The sequence below is a fragment of the Salmo trutta genome, chromosome 18 (genome assembly GCF_901001165.1).
Source record: "Salmo trutta chromosome 18, fSalTru1.1, whole genome shotgun sequence".
Lineage (NCBI taxonomy): Eukaryota > Metazoa > Chordata > Actinopteri > Salmoniformes > Salmonidae > Salmo > Salmo trutta.
In genome coordinates this window covers 30,970,550-30,995,099 of record NC_042974.1, presented here as the reverse complement: position 1 = coordinate 30,995,099, position 24,550 = coordinate 30,970,550, and the positions used below count along the sequence as shown (strand labels likewise).

Genomic DNA, 24,550 nt, shown 5'->3' with positions numbered 1-24,550 from the left:
GTCTGATATCTTCTCCGTCTCCTCCAGCACCACAACAACCGCTCCTCTTTTTCGAAAAGGCCTTCAGTGTTTCTGAGAAGGACATGGGGGACTGAGAGAGGCTAAACAGGGGGATGAGGTATGGGGCATTGTCCTGTGGGCACACAGACAGAACTTGGTGCCACCCTGGAAAAGAAGAGTAGAGGTAGGGAGAGCTGGGGTAAGCAGAAGGGCAGATGGACAGAATGAGGGTGGGGTATTAGGGTTGGTCAGGGGGCCCTTGTCAGTCAGTCTCCACTGCAACTGATCTCCACCGTCTGTGTGCGCTTCCATTTCTTCTTCAGATCATTGACCTCAATATGCTTGAATTGTCTTGAGAAAAATCTAAAGACATTGTGAATTCCCCGGGCTGGCTAAAAACCTCACCCTGCTGTGATGATCTGACTTAAGCCTCTGGGCATTGGCTGACCCTACCTTAGACTGTCAACAGGACTCCCACCTGGCCTGCATAACAGGAGGATGATGAAAGGGGACAGGGCCAAGGACAAACATCAGCAGCTGCCATTTACCATATGGGCAGAGAAATAGAAATGCCTATTTAAGATGCTAAGGTGAGAGAGTACCCATCCAACCGGAGTGAATATGGCAGCACTCCAAGTGCACTGTATGTAAATTCAACCATCTAAAGCAAATAGAGTATCGCTGACGTTACATCGAAGGAGTCAACCATATCAAATGCACCATGGAAAAGTGAACAGCGTGTATGTGTGCGGGTCTGTGTGTGTGGGAAATCAGCTTTAGTGTTTAGGAGTCTGAGGCTGCACCCCCAGAGTGAGAATAGACGAGATTAGTGGTCCATTAAGGCATCAGCATGCTTCAGTTCCGCTGGCGGCTAGCCGAACGAGTGATAGGCAAATCGAACGGGTGTGCTCGCATACACCTTTAAAAGACATTCGCTTGAAAAACAAGAAAAAAGTAGCAACAGTACTGTTTGTCCATTTTGAGACGCTGTAGCCAGTATACACCTCCTATAGAAGTCAGAATTAATCGGAGATAAATTGGTCATAAATTTGGACGTTTATGCAGAGGAGATCAATTTTACATCTAACTAAGATGTTTGGTGCAGTATTTCTAATTTGGAAAAATTTGCCTGAAAACGAGTCGTCTCTCATTGAATGACAACAAAGACTTTACTGAAGAATCCCTATTGTTGACCAATCACTCACGAAGGGGCGTAGACTTCAGCTACCGACTTCAACTTGCCTCAAGAAAAAAACAAAGTCCAAAACAAACAAAAACGTCACAAAATGTTGTCATAATATATGCACTAACTCTTTCGAACTGTTTCGGCTGGGAAGCATGAGGACGCCTTTAGCTATGCCTTGTTTATGCCCTGCTACTCGCCTCACAACTGCTTGAGGTGATTAAAGCTTCTTTGTTGAACAGGTGGCAGTGCAGGAAGGCAACACAGCAGTAATTAAACTATAGTCTGCATGGCAACAGCCACAACGTTTTAAACCATGTCAGGACAGGCGGAAGAAACCTGACCAAAATCTATGAGATTATCAACGCCCCTGCCCAGCTAGAGCTGTCCCGGTCAACTGTAAGTGCTGTTATTGTGAAGTGGAAACGTCTAGGAGCAACAACGGCTCAGCTGCGAAGTGGTAGGCTACACAAGCTCACAGAACAGGACCGCCAAATTTGTCTGTCCTCGGTTGCAATACTCACTATGAGTTCCAAACTGCCTCTGGAAGCAACGTCAGCACAAGAACTGTTTGTTAGGAGCTTCATGAAATGGGTTTCCATGGCCGAGCAGCCGCACACAAGCCTAAAATCACCATGTGCAATGCCAAGCGTCGGCTGGAGTGGTGTAAAGCTCGCAGCCATTGGACACTGGCGTAGTGGAAACACGTCTGACGGACAAATCTGAGTTTGGTGGATGCCAGGAAAACGCCATCTGCCCCAATGCATAGCTGCAACTGTAAAGTTTTGTGGAGGAAGAATAATGGTCTAGGGCTGTTTTTCATGGTTTGGGCTAGGACCCTTAGTTCCAGTGAAGGGAAATCTTAAAGCTACAGCATACAATGACATTTTAGACGATTCTGTGCTTCCAACTATGTGGCAACAGTTTGGGGAAGACCCTTTACTGTTTCAGCATGACAATGCCCCTGTGCACAAAGCAAGGTCCGTACAGAAATGGTTTGTCAAGATCGATGTGGAAGAACTTGACTGGCCTGCACAGAGCCCTAACCTCAACCCCATCGAACACCTTTGGGATGAATTGGAAAGCCAACTGCGAGCCTAATCGCCCAACATCAGTGCCCGACCTCACTAATGCTCTTGTGACTGAATGGAAGCAATCCCAGCAGCAATGTTCCAACATCTAGTGGAAAGCCTTCCCAGAAGAGTGGAAGCTGTTATAGTAGCAAAGGGGGGACCAACTCCATATTAATGCTCATGATTCTGGAAAGGAAGTGTCCACATACTTTTGGTCATGTAGTATAACTGTTTGGATCAATATGCTGTGGTGAAAACGTTATTTGGAAAGACATCAAATACATCTCAGCATCTTTAACACATTAGAAAGTGGTAAGTGGTTCCCATTGACTTGATGCTTGAGAGACCAAGTTGGCCAATTCCTTTCAGAGAGGACCACTTCTGTTCAGAAGATTGAGGTGAGCAAAATCAATGGGCCATTCTTCCGACTACACTACCTTGGCTGTTCTATTCTGTGCTCCACAATTAATCCATATATACACATAATGTAATGTTGCTTTCTCCATTTAGAGAATGGCCTGAAAAGCATGTACCTGACTCGGCTGCCTGAGACATCAATGGTCTATTAGTCATACAATTTCCACAGGAGCAATTAAGCAGAAATGTCTAACCGGTGGTGTGATAACTAAACACAGCGGCGGTGCCAATAGTACATTTCTCCTTCCATATGCAACTGCCTGGTACCAACCTTGTCAGGTTTAGTTGATGACAGGCTCATTAACTGACTGAATGACTCGTGGTTGCCCTGCACCTCCCCCTGCCCACCCCCCTACCACTTGTGGGGAAGGAGACACGCTCGGAGTGAGCAGGTCCCTTTTTGCTGAAGCGACAAGTTTGCCCCCTTGTACCGTCCCCCATTACTCTCTAAACTGCATCCCTGTTATCAGTGCTAAAGCCTAATTAATACTCCTATTATTTCCCATTAATTGTGTTAATTTAGTTTGATGCATTTGGCAGAGTGGCCCTCCAGGCAACGTGGCTCGCTTTTCTGCATTGCAAACTGCTGACGCGGGTTAAATTTGTTCAACAGCTATATAGAGCGGCGAGAAAACCCATTAAGAGAGCTGTGATGTACTGGAGACTCTCACACATCTGTTTTTGTCACTTCAAATAAGGTTTTGTTTAAGACTGGAAAAGCCTTAACGACGTCCAGTGGTGGTTTTCTCAAAGTGAAGTGAACACATGTAAATCTAAACCTATTTGACACAGTAGCATGCTAACAACCAGATAAAATACTTACGAGACTAACGGCAGAAGAGACAGGTCCTGTTGCCATTCATCCTAATAAATGCTAGCCTTTATTCGGCCTTGCCTTAGAAGCAAGTCACACCTTACGGAGAATGGCATTGGAAATCAATATGTTCAACCGTGTGTCCCATGGTGCAAGGAGTAGGAAAGACGCACTTTCTTAAAATCATCAAAGGGTGCTTTAACAGAAACATCTACACTTGTTAAGGTGACAGACTGAAATAATCTTCCTTTTTGGAATATTCGGTGTTTCTGCGTTATTAATAATCTTTACACAATCTTAATTACCACTGACAGTGAACCTAGGCAAATGAATTGAGCCTCACATACAGGCCTACCGTGAGAGCAGAGAGGGAGTGTGTGAGAGAAAGAAAGACCGAGTGAACCCACCTCTACGTCGGTCACCTTCATGCGGGTGCCCTCCTTGCCCACGAAGATGTCGTCCACGTCCACCAGCAGGTGGCGCTCCAGCGAGAGGCAGAGCCGCTTGCCCGTCAGGTAGGCGATGGCGTCTACAAACACCAGCTTGTGCAGCCAGTAGGACAGGTTGTTTCCAAACAAGACCCTCTGGATGCCGTCGTGAAGCCCCAGGTCCTGGACCACGGTGGAGTGCATAGCCCTGAGTGGCCCCAGGTGAGCCAGGGTGTCAGAGGACTTGGTGCTAGCCAGGAGGACAGGCTCGTAGGTCGAGTGGTTGGACTGGAACACGGTCCAGTCGTCCCCGGGAAGGGGGCCCTGCTCCACCTCATTAGGTCTGGTGATGTAGAGCAGAGGGGCATTGGGGTTGATGCGGTAGTCCCTCAGGCCCAGGTGGGAGTGCAGAAAGAGAGGGAAGCCCTTGAGTTGGGCGCTGAGCAGCGAGTTCTCGTTGGCCTTGAAGAAGCCGATGATGCCTACACTGTACTCCACGCAGTACTTGTCCAGCAGGTCGCGGTTCCAGGCATCCAGGTTGACGTACTTCAGTAAGTTCTCGTAGATAACGAGGGCGTAGCGGCCGCGGTTGCGCTCAGTCAGCGTGGGCATGTCTCCCTTCCCCGGGGCGATCTCAGTGCGGTAGCGGAAGCGGCTGGACTCCAGGATGGCCACGATCTCCTGGCCCAGCTGAGAGTAGATGCTCTCTACAAACACCAGCACCACCGGGTCCGTACGAGAGTTGTCCATGGCCTTCACCTGGCGCAGTCGACCCGAGCGAGGCAGGAAGAGGGGCGCTCGCTGTCCCCCTCCCACAGCCACCGGCACCCCCCCGCAGTCACTGAAGGGCAGCGGGGGTGCCTCCTTGATCTTGGGGCTGTTGCTGACGTAGTAGGCCAGGAAGGCCATGGAGAGGAGGCAGAAGACGATGAGCGCCAGGATGAGGCGATGGAGCTCCAGTTGCCTGACGCCCCGCACCAGCTTCCACAGGCTGGCCACCATGGCCGCAGCACGACAGGGTCAGAGCAGAAGGCAGCGCCGGGGACGGACAGCAGCGTGGCACAGCAGCGGGCAGGGACACAAGAAGAGGAGGAGGAGGAGGAGGGTTGAGCTCCAGACACTGGCACCAAGCTGTGCTGAGGAATAGCCATTTACGCTAGGTCACCATGGTCCCCATAGCCCATGACTCTCCGTCTGGGGCCCTGCTTGTCTCTCCACCTCTCTGGATGCAGGACGCGCTGCCTGCCTGGCTGGATGCTCTGACTCAGTCTGCGCTGGACTTAGGGCTCCCTCTACCTCTGCACTCTCCTCCCTCTCTCTCTCTCTTTTTTTCTTTCTCCCAGGCTCGCCTGTCCGCAGCTCTGCTACCGAAGAGGATTGGGTTTCTCTCTCTGTGTGTTCCTCACACTCCTCCTCCGCTTGCTCCCCTCCTCTCGGCGGATCTCTCTCTTTTCCCCGTCACTGAACACCACACCCCTCCCTTGTACACATGTAAACACGGCCGTTATCAGGAGACGCTGGTTCTATCTCGACCCTATCGTGGGTGTGTGTGGGTGTGTAGCTCCTGCTCTCAGGTTCTGTGTGTGTGGCTGTACGTGTGTGTTACGTTCAGCAGCTTCTCGGCTGGGGGTCGGCGGGGCTGGGGCGCAGCCCTGAACACTGCCCCCTGTGGAGGCCCAGCCTGCTCATCTTGGGGGCGGCAGAGTGGAAAATGCCTGAAGGAGGGGCAGAAAGAAAGAGAGCGAGAGAGAGAAAAAAGAGAGAGAGAAAAGAGAGAGTAGGAGTAGGGTTAGTGCACATCAGATCACACCATGTTCTCGTATCCAAAATGTGTCCTCAGGATAATGTCTTTCTCATGACAACGCATAACAGAAATAGAAGGAAAAGTGGTGAAGCAGGGCCAACAAAGACAGTAATTTAATTAAAAGTACAAATACATGTAAACTTGACATTGATATACAAAAATAATTTGTTTGCACTTTCAAAAACTGCTCAGCTAATAGCATAATAAATCAAAGGCAGCTATAAAATCTTAAGGGTGTAACGTCCTGTCGGACTGAGTTGTTCCCAGTGGGTACACGTCGTCTGTTTGCTGACAGTGGCCTAAAACCCTACGTCTTCAGAGAACAAGTCAGAACATGAGGCAGGGTAAGTTGACTGATCTGATTTTATGATGCTTCCATATGGCCTAAAAATTGCAGTCTCGTGAATTTCCCACCAGGTCCCCTCCCCCAACTCAAAACCAGGCCATCTCAGAAGCCCTGTGTCATGAACACATTTTCTCATGGAGCCCAAAATAGCCACGCCAGAACCTGAACCACAACCCCCCCCACACTCTCTTCCTCCACAAAGATAGCGTTACAGGTGTGAAAGGAAAACTCTGACCTTAAACGTGAATGATTATATAGCTGTGTGGGTGGGTGGCTGAGGGTGTTCACAATCTCAAATGTGGGCCAACGCTGCACAACACAACATTTTGTTTACGATTGCAGCCGGTCGCACACAGACGCAGGCAGGGCGCACAGTGGTAGCTCCGGGGGGGGGGGGGGGGGGGGGGGGGGTAAGGGAACTCAATGCCGCGAGAGCTGCTCACTGTCAGTGTGTTAGTAAACTGGGAAACATCTCCAGAACAACACCTGCCTTAAATGGGAGCCACCGGAGATTTAAGGCATTCCACCTGCAGTGGGCTGGGTTGATTCCACTGAGACCAGGTTACGAAACTAGCTCACGCAAATCCATACAGCAGCAGTGAAACAGTGTCTCAGTCCCTGCAGACTGGCTGGATCATTTATCACTGTGGGGGAACTAGAAGAAGCCAACATGGCGCTATAGTGCAAATACAAATATGTGGTTAACTGCAAAGAGCAAAACAAGTAGCCCATATCAGTTCGTTATCAACAAAGAAAACAGACATTGAGTCCGAAGCCAAGACAGACTCTCACAGCCCTGCATTATAAACAGGATGCTGCAATCTATCAAAGTTTCCCTGACATGATCAATGTCAACCACCATGCCCCTACGCAACGTTCCCTGGGCAAGCACTTAAAGGATCATTTTTCTCTCAGAAGTGCTAACTAAGGCTTGGCTTTAACAAAGGCACCTTGACCGAGAGAAACAACACACAGACAGAGAGAGATCCAGAATGGACAATGAGGAGTGACAAAGAAAAAGGTAAGCAAGAACTTAAGGAAGGAGAGAGAAAGATCTTGACAGAGACACACCCCCCCCGACTATGATGTAACAAGAGAAACCCTCATGGTGCTTCCGCTCTGAACCCCCCCGCATCCCCCAACCCTCCGCCCGACACAGAACCTCTCAGAGACATGGCGCTCTGGAGCGGACCTCCCTCCCTCAACGCAGACCCAATCCATCACCCTCAGTGTGAACAGCCTCACCTCGCTGACCACTTCCCCTCCAACTGGCTGCAGGGAGACAAATCACAACAACACAGGGTCCTCCTCCTACTCACACAGGGGCACAGAGACTTGGTGAGGAGGCGGCACTGGGTTGGGCGGGCTAACAAAGGGAACGATGGGTCAGCGTCACCTTGTCCTGTGAAGTAATGTTTTGTTACTACTGCTCTCTGTAGAGAGGTGGTGGTCATACCTGGAAAAGTATGGGGGGGGGGGGGGGGGGGGGGGGGGTAATAACGACTAGGGTAAGGATCTGACTGAGACTGGGGGGTTAACAGAGGTATATAAGAGGTGGTAGGTTTGAGGTGATGTTATGACAGGAGGAAGCAGAGAGGTCTTACCTGAAAAAAGGCGTGTGTGTCTTATCTGACGAGGTCGGTCAGGCAGGAAAACCTGTGAGGGAGAGAGCAGAAAGAAAGAGAATATGAGAATGCAGTGCTGAGATTTCCCCATCTAAAGAGTGGGTGTTCAGTGTATCTTCTATCTACATAGTGCCCAGTCATCCTCCCAGCCACACAGACAAGCCTTCGGGTAAGAGAGAGAAAAACAGAAAGAGACAGAGCGTTTGACCCTGAACACAACCCTGAGTCCCACAGGGCTCCCAGTGAATCTGACAGATTTTACAGCTGACATTTAAGACAGAAACCGGCCCCAAGAGCAGGTCCAGGACAGTTAAGCCCAACGATGTGGGGGAGAGGAGAGGGAAATGAGCTGGTCACTGACCATTTCACACCAAGGCCAAACTGATTCATTGAGCTTCCTGCTCCGCTCCTCCTTATATAGTTTATAGAGAGCGCTCCCTTCCAGCTGCCTCCTGTCAGTAGCAGTGGCCCTGGGGCTATCGCCCTGAGCAGCTTATAAAGCCTAAATGCTGAGGCTGCTGACGGCTGGAGGAGCAGGTTGAACCTTATTAGGTCCTCCACCTCACCCCGGGCTAGTCTGGCTCACACTGGGGAGGGAGGACTAAACCACAGAGAGAAGGAGAGACTCCGACTACTAATCCCACAGACCCCCACCCTGCTGCAGACTGGATCAGCAGACACAAACAGGGCAGCAGGTGGGAGCTGGGGAGGTATGTGGGGGGGGGAGGTTCTCTCTCAAAGGTGTGTGAAAGAGAGATAAAGTGCGCAAGAGAGTATATTGGGCATCAAAAACAAACTGAACAAGCTCATCCTGAACGAGCGGCGATCTGGAACAAAGCCCACAGATACATTTTTCCTAGAAAGAAAGGTAAGCCTTTCTCTTTCAAACCCTCTCCTTATTTTACTGCATCCTGACTATAGAAGCTACAGTATATAGAATGGCATGCAGATAAAGAGTGGAAATGAGGGGACTCTGACGACCTCTATCACAGGACCAGATGGGTTCCTGGGTTGGAAAGTCCCTGATAATACTTCAAATCACACAGAGCATTACATACCAAACTATCCATATGCCGGACAGATGCCCTGTTATTAATTCTGTTAGTTTAAATTATTGATGTATTTTCTTTACACTCGGAAGAGTGCAGCCATGTGTTTTTAGATGAGGCGAGATAACACAGAGAAGCAGAGGGCAGAGGGAATGACAGATCAGACGATAATAGAGGTTATTAGATATAGAGAGGATTTAAGAATGCTGCAAGATTGTATGATAGCGAATAAGGCTCCAGTCTACGTAAGCACACACACACACACCATTGCAGTCCTACACCTGGGTTTGCTCTTACGAGCGTCTCTATTAAGGACCAGCATGCATCCTGTCCACACCACTTGACTGACCCCTGACCTGAGGCTATGGTATACCAGAGGGCCCGGCGGGAGGCTGCTGTTTCTACTGGTGCCTCACATTCCACAGATCCATCCAGGCAAGATGATGAGGAGTTGACCTAAGACACAGGTCTACGATCAGATTACCCTACCCTAATAACTTTAACCACGGGGGTGACGGACACATTACTTACATCATTGTCTAGTGGCAAAAACTTCATCCTATCAAGTCAGTACATTCAATGCAAGAACCCACCGGTAGGGGGAGATAGGCCCACAGTAACACAATGACTGGGCTCCTTTGAAGGCAACAGGAGAGAAGGGCAGGGGACTGTTATGTGGCCCCAGGGGTGTCTTATTTATTCACTCACAGGTGTGTTGCCTCATGGTCAGTCTAACCTATGACTTATCCATCCAACACTTACAAAGAGCCTGATTGGAAAAAAGCAAAGCCTCAAATTGCATTTTGTGAGGGCCAATGGCAAGACCGAGTGCAATAGACTTAAAACGTTTCTCTTGGAGATCTAGGTTTAAACAATTAAATACTTTAAGTGGAGGTTACCATGAATATTTATCTCCTAAATAAGGCATAGGGTCCTTAGATTAGGGTACATGGCTGGCCTGAATTGAATCGGATAAATTGAGAGAAACTGTATATGTGCGGGTAATTCACCCAGCCGAAAGGATGGATCGAGAAGCCTGTTGCGTTGATCAGATGCATGTCCATCTACTGGAATATCAAGAGGGACGAGAACCACTGTGTTTGCTCTGTGAACCAAAAAGCAGACGGAACAAAGGGAAGAAAGGAAAACATGAAGTCCTCCCCCTCTTCAACCCTCCTCTGTTCGGACCCCGGGGTCATGCACCCAAAAGCCCAATCAGAGGAATGCTGACCATCAAATTCCGGGAGGCAATGCCCTCCCTCTCTCTCTCCATCCATCCCCCTAAGGGGTTCCAACAGAACAGCACGCCCGGTGGACTGTGAGCAGCGCTGACACCCAACATGAAACAAGCAGGCAGGAGGGTCTGTTGTATTTCTCTGCACGTTTGTTCCTTGTTGTTGAGTGATCTTGGAATAAGGTTGTTCAGCAACGATGAGAGCGACAGATCTGCCGGTTTTTCCCAGTGTTACATGAAAGCTGAACTCTGTGTGTGTTTGTTTAGCGGGTTATGAATTTGTATGAGGTTCAATAGAAGTGCTCTCTCCTTTATCATACCGCAGGACTATAATGGAGTGTTCTGGACTCAGATAGGTCCCTCTTTTCATTCGTTTTCTCCTTCGTTGCCATGGAGTTTGTCTGGCTTCAAACACTGTGGATATCTTCTCTTTAGCTGGAGGCCAGGCAAGGAGTCTATGGTAATAGATAGATTAGAACATGCTCGCCTATATTTTTTTTATAATCGTATAAACTTCGGGCATTAAAACCTGTCCGGTTTCCCAATTACAGATTAAAACTAGTCCTGGACTTAAAGTCAATTTACAATGTAGATTCTCCATTGAGAATGCTTTTTAGTTTGGGACTAGGCTTTATCAGTGTCTGGGAAACCAGCCCCAAGGGTGCTACAAAGCCCATGAAAGCAAAAGTGGTAATCTATGGTATTTTAAATCGTACCTATCACTTGAGTTGACCATAAACCTCAGCTAATGTTCAACTACAACACGTTCACAATTGAGTGCAATAATAAAACAGCAAAGGTCAACATCTAAAGGAAATGATAGTTAATAGATGGAGCTCATAGAAAGACCACGAACAATGATCCAACCATTCTGATCATTATCTCTTCCTGACAAGCTACGCTCTATTTGAGTTATGAGTAGATCATAACACGGACTGCTATGTGAGCCAGCACCGACTGTTAGAAACTCAGCAAAAAAAGAAACATCCTCTCACTGTCAACTGCGTTTAATTCCAGCAAACATAACAGGTGTAAATATTTGTATGAACATAACAAGATTCAACAACGGAGACATAAACTGAACAAGTTCCACAGACATGTAACTAAAAGAAAATGAATAATGTGTCCCTGAACAAAGGGGGGGGGGTCAAAATCAAAAGTAACAGTCAGTATTTGGTGTGGCCACCAGCTGCATTAAGTACTGCAGTGCATCTCCTCCTCATGGACTGCACCAGATTTGCCAGTTCTTGCTGTGGAAATGTTACCCCACTCTTCCACCAAGGCACCTGCAAGTTCCCGGACATTTCTGGGGGGAATGGCCCTAGCCCTCACCCTCCGATCCAACAGGTCCCAAACGTGCTCAATGGGATTGAGATCTGGGCTCTTCGCTAGCCATGGCAGAACACTGACATTCCTGTCTAGCAGGAAATCATGCACAGAACGAGCAGTATGGCTGGTGGCATTGTCATGCTGGAGGGTCAACCCTCCAGGATGAGCCTGCAGAAAGGGTACCACATGAGGGAGGAGGATGTCTTCCCTGTAACGCACAGCATTGAGATTGCCTGCAATGACAAGAAGCTCAGTCCGATGATGCTGTGACACACCGCCCCAGATCATGACTGACCCTCCACCTCCAAATCGATCCCACTCCAGAGTACAGGCCTCGGTGTAACGCTCATTCCTTCGACGATAAACGTGAATCCGACCATCACCCCTGGTGAGACAACCGCGACTCGTCAGTGAAGAGTAATTTTTGCCAGTCCTGTCTGGTCCAGCGATGGTGGGTTTGTGCCCATAGGTGACGTTATTGCCGGTGATGCCTGGTGAGGACCTGCCTTACAACAGGCCTACAAGCCCTCAGTCCAGCCTCTCTCAGCCTATTGCAGACAGTCTGAGCACTGATAGAGGGATTGTCCATTCCTGGTGGAACTCGGCCAGTTGTTGTTGCCATCCTGTACCTGTCATGCAGGTGTGATGTTCGGATGTACTGATCCTGTGCAGGTGTTGTTACATGTGGTCTGCCGATCAGCTGTCCGTCCTGTCTCCCTGTAGCGCTGTCTTAGGCGTCTCACAGTACGGACATTGCAATTTATTGCCCTGGCCACATCTGCAGTCCTCATGCCTCCTTGCAACCTGCCTAAGGCACGTTCACGCAGATGAGCAGGGACCCTGGGCATCTTTCTTTTGGTGCTTTTCAGAGTCAGTAGAAAGGCCTCTTTAGTGTCCTAAGTTTTCATAACTGTGACCTTAATTGCCTACCGTCTGTAAGCTGTTAGTGTCTTAACGACCGTTCCGCAGGTGCATGTTCATTAATTGTTTATGGTTCATTGAATAAGCATGGGAAACAGTGTTTAAACCCTTTACAATGAAGATCTGTGAAGTTATTTGGATTTTTACGAATTATCTTTGAAAGACAGGGTCCTGAAAAAGGGACATTTCTTTTTTTTTGCTGAGTTTAGTAAAATGAATTTCCCCATTTCAGCCTATGGTAGAAAGACAGAGGGAGCTCTTCTCATAGACTGGAAACACGAGATAATTACTGTAAGCTTTTAGTTTAGGTCTTTCAATTTATGGTGACTTAGTTCAACTTGATTACCTTTGACTAGCAAATGTATTCACAAAACTCTCTCCCTCCTGTCATTCAATAGCTTGACAGTTCCTGGAAAGCAATGCAAACACACAGCACTGGCAGGCATGGCTTTGTTAGTCAGATGGACGGCTAAAAATATCTACATTGCGTTTGAGACCATGGTCTTAGTTGAGAGAACAGAAGAGGACACACCAAGACCGCTCGGTGCCGCCGAGATAGAGGAGCAAAATAATTATTCCTCTCTACATCATCAGCCTCCCAGAGAAAAACATTCAAATATAATCTCCCTCATTAAAGCAGACTAAATATTTAAAGATTAGAGATGGCACTTCATTAAGCAGGCCATCCGTCGCAGCGGAGCACTGGCGCAGGGAGAAAGGAGGGGAGGGAGAGATAGATAAGAGAACGGGAGAGAGAGAGACAGACAGAAAGCGAGAGGGGGACAGAGAGAGCGACAGACTGACAGCGAGCGGGGGACAGACAGACAGAGAGCGACAAACAGACAGACAGACAGACAGACAGAGAGCGACAGACAGACAGAGAGCGAGCGGGGGACAGACAGAGAGTGACAGACAGAGACAGACAGAGACAGAGAGAGATGTCACAATATTTATATTGTTAATAGGTGCGTTACCGCTACGGCAAAACCACCGGGGCCCCGGTAATCTCTCCATGGAGTGCCATGCAAACACTAGGGCAGCCGGCTGGAGATAAGGAGGGAATGAGGCAACTGTGGAGGTGGAGAGAGGGGGAGAAAGAGAGCACAAGGGGGCTGAGGCCTCCATTACCATCTGTGTATCACGCCAGCAGAGCCATGACAAAACAGGGGAATCAGGCGTGTATTTTACCAGGCAGGAGAGCGCGGCCCTGGAGTGATGGAGAGGAGATTGAAACAATACAAACCCCAGCTGAGAAAGCACCACTGACAAGAATCAGGCTCAGGTAATCCCAGCAGCAAAACACAGGAAGTATGTGTTGAGGGACTGTGTGTTGTCGTTATTCTGCTGTGTTCCTTCTACCTCCGCCACGTTCCATTCCCACACGCAACGTTGTTGGTGTTTACGTAATAAACCGCATGCATCTGCACGGTTGGTGGAGGAGCCACATAAGGCCACCCACTGTGTGTGTGGGTATGTCAACATTTGAAAGGGAGTGGGGTATCATGAGGTCCACATTCACAGTCATAATTATGGCTAAACCCCACCTATTTCTTAAATGTATCTTCTTAAAATCTGATTTTAAACCTAACCCTTTACCACACTGCTAACCTGATGCCTAACCATAACGCTTTGAATAAATAGGTAATTTTATCTCCTCGACAATAATAATGCAGTAGTAGCCAAAATAGGAATCAAGGAGGAAATAAGATACATTACCCTATGCAGGAGATTAGTAGATAAGTCGTATGTATAGTCACTGGGGTTTGGTTGAACATGAGAGGTAAGGTTGATGTGAGCATTGCCATTGGCCTTGGCATAGGGGTGAGGTGGAAGGCCTGGTGGCTCTGTGTGTGTGTGTGTGTGTGTGTGTGTGTGTGTGTCGGTCTGGCAGGCAGTACTGGGGAGGCAGTGCGTTCTCAAAGAGCAGGCCAAGGCTATAATCCGAGCGGAAAAGCGGCACGGTCAACACTGTGTTAGTGTGTTTTGAAGTGCTCCTGTTGGGAGTGTGTGTATGCACATCCAGTATGAATGAATTTTTGTATTTATGTTTACTGTTTATGTCCCAGGTGTGTTCTATATTTGTGTATTTCAGAGAGCAGCTATGTGCCTCTCGTTCCCCCTCACTATACATTAATAGCCTGTGTGAATAAGACAGCTTCTTACTGTCAATGCAATTAAATCTCTGAATGCCACCTTGTTTCAGGCTCCTAAGCAACTTTGCAGTATTATTTCTCATGTTACTAGCCCAGAACGCTCTTCACATTTTCATTACGTACAGCCGGAAATAACTTTGGGATATCAGAGAGGCGTTAACTCACTAGCATTTCAACCAAGAATATGACTTTCCTGAATTGGATCCTTTGTCTCGTACCTTCCGAAGTGATTTAATTTATCCCAGAGGCTGCTCCAAGACGCCACCGGCAGAGAAGAGGTATTCGGAGTGGACTTTTAGTCTGACTCAGGAGGCGTGCACACCATCCACCACTTCCGTCGAGTCCCTGGACAATAAAGTTGACGGGCTCAGGGCGAGGATCTCCTTCCAGAGAGACATCAGGGACTGTAACTTACTCTGTTCAACGGAATCATGGCTCTCTCTGGATATATTGTCCCCGTCCATACAGCCAGCTGGGTTTTCAATACATTGTGCAGATAGGAATACAGAACTCTCCGGGAAGAAGAAAGGCGGTGTATGTTTCATGATTAACTACTCATGGTGTGATTGTGATAACGTACAGGAACTCAAGTCCTTTTGGTCACCCGACCTAAAATACCTATCAAATGTCGACCACATTACCTCACTATAGAATTTTCTTCACAGCTGGGGAATATTCCGCCTCAAGCATATACCACGACCGCTCTCAAGGAACTACACTGGACCTTGTGCAAACTGGAAACTGAAAATCCTGAGGCCGCATTTATTATAGCAGCAAATCTGAGGAAAACGCTACCGAAGATCTATCAACACATCCCCTGCAGTACTTGCACTTCAAAAACTCTCGACCATTGTTACTCTCCCTTCCGGGATGGCTAAAAGGCCCTACCCCGACCTCCCTTCGGCAAATCAGATCATGACTCCATTTTGCTCCTCCCTTCCTATAGGCAGAAACTCAAACAGGAAGTACCTGTGCTAATGTCTATTTAACGCTGGTCTGACCAATCTAAATCCATGCTTCAAGACGGTTTTGATCACGCGGACTGGGATATGTTCTGGGTTGCCTCAGAATAACATTGATGTATACACTGACACGGTGACGGAGTTAATCAGGAAGTGTATAGGGGATGTTGTTCCCACTGTGACGATTAAAACCTATCCAAACCAAAAATGGTGGATAGATGGCAGTATTCACGGAAAACTGAAAGTTTTAACCACAGCAAGGTGACTGGAAATATGATTGAATACAAACATTCCAATTATGCCCTCTGTAAGACAATCAAACAGGCAAAAACGTCAGTACAGAGACAAAGTGGAATCGCAATTCATCGGCTCAGACACAAGACGTATGTGGCAGGGACTCCAGACAATCACGGATTTTTAAGGGACAACCAATCACGCTGCGGACACCGACGTCTTGCTCCTGGACAAGCTAAATACCTTGTTCGCCCGCTTTGAGGATAACACAGTGCCCGCCAACACAGGCCTCACCCAAGGACTGTGAGCTCTCGTAACCCTCACAAGTTTGCCGGCCCAGATGGCATCCCTAACCGCGTCCTCAGACCATGCGCAGAACAGCTGGCTGGAGTGTTTACGGACATACTGAATCTCTCCCAATCCCAGTCTGCTGTCCCCACTTGCTTCAAGATGCCCACCATTGTTCGGGTTTTCCCAAAAAAGCAAAGGTAACTTAACTAAATTACTATCACCCCATAGCACTCACTTCTGTCATCATGAAGTGCTTTGAGTCTAGTTAAGGATCATATCACCTCCACCTTACCAAACACCCTAGACCCACTAAATTTGCATACCGCCCCAATAGATCCACAACTGAAGCAATCTCCATTGCACTGCACACTGCCCTATCCCATCTGGACAAGAGAAATACCTATGCAAGAATGCTGTTCATTGACTACAGCTCAGCCTTCAATACCACAGTACCATCCAAGCTCATCATTAAGCTGAACCCCGCCCTGTGCAACTGGGACCTGGACTTCCTGACGGGCCGCCCCCCAGGTGGTGAAGGTAGGAAACAACACCTCCACTTTGCTGATCCTCAACACAGCGGCCCCACAAGGGTGCATGCTCAGCCCCCGCACTCTCTGTTCCCCCATGACTGTGTGGCCACACACGCATCCAACTCAACCATCAAGTTTGCAGACAACAACAGCGGTAGGCCTGATTACCAACAACGACGAGACTACAGGGAGGTGGTGAGGGCCCTGGCGGAGTGCAGCCAGGAAAATAACCTCTCCCTCAACAAAATGAAGGAGCTGATCGTGGACTTGAGGAGACAACAGAGGGAGCACGCCCCTATCGACGTCGACGGGACCACGCACCCGTCATAACGCTCAGGAAGGAGACGCGTTGTGTATCCTAGAGATGAATGTACTTTGGTGCGAAAAGTGCAAATCAATCCCAGAACAACAGCAAAGGACCTTGTGAAAATGCTGGAGGAAACAGGTACAAAAGTATCTATATCCACAGTAAAACGAGTCCTATATCGACATAACCTGAAAGGCCGCTCAGCAAGGAAGAAGCCACTGCTCCAAAACGACCATAAAAAAGCCAGACTATGGTTTGCAACTGCACACGGGGACAAAGATAGTACTTTTTGGAGAACTGTCCTCTGGTCTGATGAAACAAAAATATAACTGTTTGGCCATAATGACCATCGTTATGTTTGGAGGAAAAAGGGGGATGCTTGCAAGCCGAAGAACACCATCCCAACCGTGAAGCACGTCAGCTAAGCCAGGGGTTTGGGTTAAGTTTAGGAATAGGGTTAAGGTTAGGGTGAGGAGAAGGGTTAGCTAACATGCTAAGTAGTTGCAAAGTAGCTTAAAAAAGTAGTAAGCACCACGACCACCACGACCCATGGGGTGGCGAACAATTGGCTCAGTGTCTTCCGGGTTAGGGGACGGTTTGGCCGGCAGGGTTGTCCTTGTCCCATTGCGCACTAGCGACTCCTGTGGCGGGCCGGGCGCAGTGCACGCTGACACGGTCGCCAGGTGCACCGTGTTTCCTCCGACACATTGGTGCGGCTGGCTTCTGGGTTAAGTGGGCATTGTGTCAAGAAGCAGTGCGGTGCCAACCGGTTGGGTTGTGTTTCTCTCGAGTCCGTACGGGAGTTGCAGCGATGAGTTAAGACTAACTACCAATTGAATACCACGAAATTGGGGAGAAAAAGGGGTAAAAGTAGATTTTTTTTTTGAAAAAATAAATAAAGTAGTGAGCGGTTGAAAAGTTGCTAATTAGAATGCTATAGTTGTCCATGATTAGATTCGAACTCGCAACCTTCGCATTGCTAGACGTTTGCATTATACGCCCACTCATCCGCCCTACTTTCATTTTTTCCTTGAGTAACCATCTGTCTTATGTAACCATACCAAACGTAACATATACACATATACACAGGATTTACATTTATGTTACGTCTAGTCTATGAGACCAGGCTGGGTTGTGGCAGGTTGGACGTGCTGACAAATTCTCTAAAACGACATTGGACGCGGTTTATTGTAGAGAAATGAACATTCAATTCTCTGGTGGACATTCCTGAAGTCAACATGCCAACTGCCCTCTCCCTCAAAACGAGACATCTTTGGCATTGTGTTCTATGACAAAAAAGGCCACTAAAATGTGGAGTTATTGTCCCCAGCACAAGGTGCACGTGTGTAATTATCATACTGTTTAATCAGCTTCTTGCCATACCTGTCAGGTAGATGGATTATCTTGGAAAGGAGAAATGCTCACTAATTCTAAAAATGTAATGGCATGGGGTCCCCATTGATTTTGTTATAATGTTTGAGTCACTCAGATAGCATAAGAACAGGGCATAAACATGGCAAAATGTGTAGAAATGCTGGAAATTAACAAAATAATTGCCTTTAACAGTACTGTAAGTGTGAACTGACGTGAAAATAGTATGCATTTAGTGTGAGTGTATTCTGTATACACAGAAAATACAAAACATTAAGAACACTTGCTCTTTCCATGACAGACTTAACAGGTAAATCCAGGTGAAAGCTATGATCCCTATTGATGTCACTAAATCCACTTCACTCACTGTAGATGAAGGGGAGGCGGCAGGTTAAAGAAGGATTTTTAAGCCTTGAGACAATTGATTGAGTATGTGTGCCATTCAAATCAAATCAAATTTATTTATATAGCCCTTCGTACATCAGCTGAAATCTCAAAGTGCTGTACAGAAACCCAGCCTAAAACCCCAAACAGCAAGCAATGCATGTGAAAGAAGCACGGTGGCTGGGAAAAACTCCCTAGGAAAAACTCCTGAGAAAGGCCAAAAACCTAGGAAGAAACCTAGAGAGGAACCAGGCTATGAGGGGTGGCCAGTCCTCTTCTGGCTGTGCCGGGTGGATATTATAACAGAACATGGTCAAGATGTTAAAATGTTCGTAAATGACCAGCATGGTCAAATAATAATAATCATAGTAATTGTCGAGGGTGCAACAAGCACGTCCGGTGAACAGGTCAGGGTTCCGTAGCCGCAGGCAGAACAGTTGAAACTGGAGCAGCAGCATGGCCAGGTGGACTGGGGACAGCAAGGAGTCATCATGCCAGGTAGTCCTAGGGCTCAGGTCCTCCATTCAGAGGGTGAATGGGCAAGACAAAACAATATAAGTGCCTTTGAATGGGGTATTCAAGTAGGTTCCAGGCGCACCAGTTTGTGTGAAGAACTGCAATGCTGCTGGATTTTTTACACTCAACAGTTTCCCGTGTGTATCAAGAATGGTCCACCACACAAAGGACATCCAGCCAACTTGACAACTGTGGGAAGCATTAGAGTCAACATGGGCCAGCATCCCTGTGGAAAGCTTTTGACACCTTGTATAGTCCATGCACCGATGAATTGAGGCTGTTCTGAGGACAAAAGGGGGCTGGGTGCTACTCAATATTAGGAAGGTGTTCCTAATGTTTGGTATACTCAGTGCATACATACTGTGCTGTATATACTGTGGTATGTATTGGTATGGGAGACGTTGCTCTCAGGCCATGGCAGAGTGTCTCAGATCTCACCCTGGGTTCTCACACTAGTCATGCACCGATGAGTCACACCAATTACACACATACACCCCCCTCTGTTACAACAGCTCCAGCCCCCTCCTGGAGGCCAAAGTGGAGACACGACATCCTCATCTCTCCCACAGAATCAGATTCAGCCTGCCCTTCTCAACTCCTTTATCTCATTAATCTGATTAGCAGTCTTAATCAATGGCTACAGGCATAACAGCAGCCATCATGGCTCTGTGATGGTTGGGACAGTCGCTGCTCTGCTCTCTCAATTGGCCAAACATCTCAGGCTGCTTCCCACGCAATCCCTCTTACTACTGTATCCTCCCCTCTGACCACTTCTCTTCTGCTGATTCCATTCATTCTGTCTGCCTCAATGTTTTATCCTGCTTTTAAAACACATGGAACAGGCCTTGGGGATGGAGGCTTGGAGATAGACTCCTGATCTAGTAAACGGCCGGAGAGTACAAGTGAGACAGCATATTACAGAACTGAGAACTCCATAACACAGACACTCCAGGTAGACATTCCCCTTAGGCACACAGCCTTATGATCAGTTTACCCCACACACACAAAAGGCAAAGATGACCTTAGATCAGTGTCTAGGAGTCCATGGCTGCCTGTGGGAGTGTACAGTAGTATGGTGACTGACACTAGTGACTAGTGACTAGTGACAAGGAGTAAGCAGCTGCAGCACATGCAGAGGAGCCAACCCTTTGGAGCCACATCACCCTCCGCATGTCCCCTGTTGAGGGACAAGAGGGGTCAGAAAGACAACAAGGGGGTCCAAATCACAGATTCCCACCCCACAGTTTGTTAGTCCACTGGGAGAAAGGCCCAGCACTGTAAAAGCTTATAGACTCAGGCCGGGTGGTTTATGACACACAACATACAGGGGAACAACCAGTTCATGACAGCTTATGGGCGCTGGATATACAAAAAGACAGACATATAGGCATACCCTGAGCACCATGGAACATAGGCCTTCTATAGCTTGCTAGCTACCGTTATACCGGATTACAGCATGCTGCTGATTTGTGTGCGTAGGCCCGTACTGCTAGTGCTGCTATTATTAAATCTAAACTATAACAGACAACCCTGAGAAATGGCTTATCTGCAGAGAGTAGTCACGCAGAGAATTCAACTGATTGTTATTTGTGCAGTAATGACAGACTGTTAAATAAATTGGCAATTTAAACCAAAGCCACACAAAAAAAACAAGGCCAAATTCCTCAGGTGGAGGTCAACGACTGGGTATCTACAGACTCAGGGACAAAGTACAGGCTCGTACAGACAGAGATTGAAAAAACACATGAATAACGTCTTATGCAATCTCCTACCGAAAGTTTTCTAAAGCTAACTTTCGAAAGACACACATACAAATGGTAGTCGGAGAGCCGCAGTTTTTGCATCTGTTGTTGACGGACGCAAAAACTGTCTGAATTAGGCTTCGGCGGTATGCCACATACCGGGGTAGTTGCAAGTAGCCAACGGATGGACTTTCAATACCATCAATACCGTAAAAAAAATGACTTTGAAGTTTTCAATAAATTATAATAGTATTAGTAGTAGTTGATGCTAATCGCACTGGTTTGGGTCAAGAACTACAAGCTGCTGGGTTTTTCCACGTTCAACAATTTCCTGTGTATCAAGAATGGTCCACCATCCAACATGGGCCAGCATCCCTGTGGAACGCTTTCTTATGTAGAGTCCATGCCCCGACAAATTGAGGCTGTTCTGAGGGCAAAAGGGGGGGTGCAACTTAATATTAGGAAGGTGTTATTAATGTTTTGTACACTCAGTTTACATTAGTGCCGCACATTAGGCAGAAAATAGCTTAATTTCAGATGACAACAGAAGTGCAACGGTATTTGGCTGGCAGCCACCCAAGTAAATTAGCTTACAACGAAAAAGCAAGGTATTTTAACCAAAAAAGATGGCCTTCATATTTCTAATGTTTACCGCAGAAATAATGTAGCCAACTACATTTCTTAATGTTTTCCTTAAAGTTAATCTTGCATTTTAATGGCAAAAGTAGGCTACAATGAGAAAAGTACCGGAGAAAACTAGCTACACATCAGTCAGAGTGCTGTCTACTGATAGAATGCCCGTTCATGAATTGTCATAGAGTAGAGAAGTGCAACTGAAGCACAAAATTAGTCTGATGCCAAGCAGAAATTACAATAGGAATAATTTTAGATCTGCATTTACAAAACGCAGCAAAAGATTTCTTATATCTTTTTATATACTTTTTTTCTGTGTGAAAAAAAGCAAAATTCTGCATTAGCGTGATCCCTAAGTTTAACTTGCTTGTTATGCAAGTAAGTGGCTGAATTGATGAGGGGCATCATTTAGTGTTAGCTTTGCCCTAGCAACTCGACTCCACACAGACACAGCATGTACACATGCTGCTCCAGAGCCAGTACGGTTCTTCCTTCAGACAAGCATGCGTCAAAACTTTGCACAACGTCTCTCGTTCACTATCGCTTGTAAATGTCCTAACTCACCAAAAATGACATTTGGTAACTCCTACCTACAGTGCCTTCGGAAAATATTCAGACCCCTTAACTTTTTCCACATTTTGTTAGGTCACAGCCTTATTCTAAAATGGATTAAAAATAGTTTTTTCCCCCTCATTAATCGACACACAATAACCCATAATGACAAAGCAAAAACAGAAGTTTTTTACAGAAGTATTCAGACCCTTTACTCAGTACTTTGTTGAAGCACCTTTGGCAGCGATTACAGACTCGTGTCTTCTTGGGTATGACGCTACAAGCTTGGCACACCTGCATCTGGGAAGTTTCTCCCATTCTTCTCTGCAGATCCTCTCAAGCTCTGTCAGGTTGGATGGGGAGCGTCGCTGCACAGCTACGTTCAGGTCTCTCCAGAGATGTTTGATCGGGTTCAAGTCCGGGCTCTGGCTGGGCCACTCAAGGACATTCAGAGCCACTCCTGTGTTGTCTTGGCTGTGTGCTTAGGGTCATTATCCTGTTGGAAGGTGAACCTTCACCCCAGTCTGAGGTCCTGAGCGCTCTGGAGCAGGTTTTCATCAAAGATCTCTCTGTACTTTGCGCCGTTCCTCTTTGCCTCGATCCTGACTAGTCGCCCAGTCCCTGCCGCTGAAAAACATCCCCACAGCATGATGCTGCCATCACCATGCTTCACCGTAGGGATGGTGGCAAAAAAAAAAGAAATGTATGCATTCACTACTGTAAGTCGCTCTGGATAAGAGCGTCTGCTAAATGACTAAAAAGTAAAAAAAGTTTCCTCCAGACGTGACGCTTGGCATTCAGGCCAAAGAGTTGAATGTTGGTTTCATCAGACCAGAGAATCTTGTTTCTCACGGCCTGAGAGTCTCCAAGTGTAATGTTATGTGCCTTTTACAGAGGATTGGCAATAAAGGCTTGATTGGTGTGGTGGAATGCTGCAGAGATGGTTGTCCTTCTGGAAGGTTCTCCCATCTCCACAGAGGAACTCTGGAGCTCTGTCATATTGACCATCGGGTTCTTGGTCACCTCCCTGACCAAGGCCCTTCTCCCCCGATTGCTCAGTTTGGCCGGGCGGCCAGCTCTAGGAAGAGTCTTCGTCGTTCCAAACTGTTTCCATTTAAGAATGTTGCTGAAATTGTTCCGTACCCTTCCCCAGATCTGTGCCTCAACACAATCCTGTCTCGGAGCTCTACGGACAATTCCTTCAACCTCATGGCTTGGTTTTTGTTCTGACAAGCACTGTCAACTGTGGGACCTTACGAAGACAGGTGTGTGCCTTTTCAAATTATGTCCAATCAATTGAATTTACCACAGGTGGACTCCATTCAAGTTGTAGAAACATCTCAAGGATGATCAACGGAAACAGGATGCACCTGAGCTTAATTTCGAGTCTCATAGCAAAGGGTCTGAATACGTATGTAAATAAGGTATTTATACATATATACATTTGCTAAAAATTTAAAAAATCTGTTTTCTGCTTTGTCATTATTGGGTACTGTGTATAGATTGATAAATATTCTTGTTAGTATATTTAGCTACCAGCCTAAATGGGAATTCGCTATTACTTCTGGCAATAGAAGCCCAATGTTTTTTTGTTGCGTTTTTTGGGCGCCCCACTTGTGTATGAAGCCGGTAATACCGTAAATCCTGGAATGAGAGAAAGACGGTATGACAATGTGAAAATCTGGATACCGCCCAAATGTAGCTTGAATGCTTCTGAAAGACAGAAAGAGAGAAAAAGGAGAGGAGGGAGTTGCTACTGTAGAGGACAGTATCTTGGGGGGCTCTGTGGGCAGAGATAGTCCTCCAAAACCTTACAGATTGATCACCTCTTGCTCCTGTCACAGCTCAGAGAGGTGGTTGGGAGCATTTTAATTGGCCGGCAGTCGCCCACAGCTTCCTAAAGCCCAGTGCTGTCACATGTGCACAAAGAAAACAGACTATCTGTCAAGTCAAGTAGGGCTGAACGATAGTGATGCACGGATTGACTCATAACCTGCAGTCCCCGCGATTATATACGGGGTCATGAAATATTGTGTGGATGAAGGGCAGGTGGCTGGCGGGCAGGTTGAATAAATAGAAAATTTGTAAAACAATCCATAATGGTATAATTATTGTGGAACTTATATCTATCTATAAGCTACAGTTGAAGTCGGAAGTTTACATACACTTAGGTTTGCAACTGCACATGGGGACAAAGATGGTACTTTCTGGAGAAATGTCCTCTGGTCTGATGAAACAAAAATAGAACTGTTTGGCCATAATGACCATCGTTATGTTTGGAGGAAAAAGGGGGAGGCTTGCAAGCCAAAGAACACCATCCCAACTGTGAAACACAGGGGTGGCAGCATCATGTTGTGGGGGTGCTTTGCTGCAGGAGGGACTGGTGCACTTCACAAAATAGATGGCTTCATGAGGAGGAAAAGGACGTGGATATATTGAAGCAACATCTCAAGACATCAGTCAGGAAGTTAAAGCTTGGTCGCAAATGGGTCTTCCAAATGGACAATGACCCCAAGCATACTTCCAAAGTTGTGGCAAAATGGCTTAAGGACAACAAAGTCAAGGTATTGGAATGGCCATCAAAAAGCCCTGACCTCGATCCTATAGGAAATGTGTGGGCAGAACTGAAAAGACATGTGCGAGCAAGGAGGC

The 24,550-nt window shown here is 47.2% G+C and overlaps 1 protein-coding gene across 10 annotated transcripts in view; it reads right to left on the bottom strand.

Moving 5' to 3' along the window:
- Positions 1-24,550, bottom strand: part of LOC115153188 (bifunctional heparan sulfate N-deacetylase/N-sulfotransferase 2) — a 200,448-nt gene that overhangs the window by 31,125 nt on the left and 144,773 nt on the right. For 6 of the 10 annotated variants that reach the window (XM_029698346.1, XM_029698347.1, XM_029698345.1 and 3 more), the window contains 3 exons: positions 7,670-7,721; positions 7,311-7,467; positions 3,895-5,630 (listed from right to left, as the gene is read on the bottom strand). In XM_029698346.1, the coding sequence (XP_029554206.1) occupies positions 3,895-4,917 (1,023 nt within the window). In that variant the 5' untranslated portion in view covers positions 4,918-5,630; positions 7,311-7,467; positions 7,670-7,721. Of the gene's footprint in view, positions 1-3,894; positions 5,631-7,310; positions 7,468-7,669; positions 7,722-13,197; positions 13,221-24,550 lie in introns of those variants that run through there. The other 4 variants (XM_029698343.1, XM_029698351.1, XM_029698342.1 and 1 more) reach the window with 3 other exon arrangements.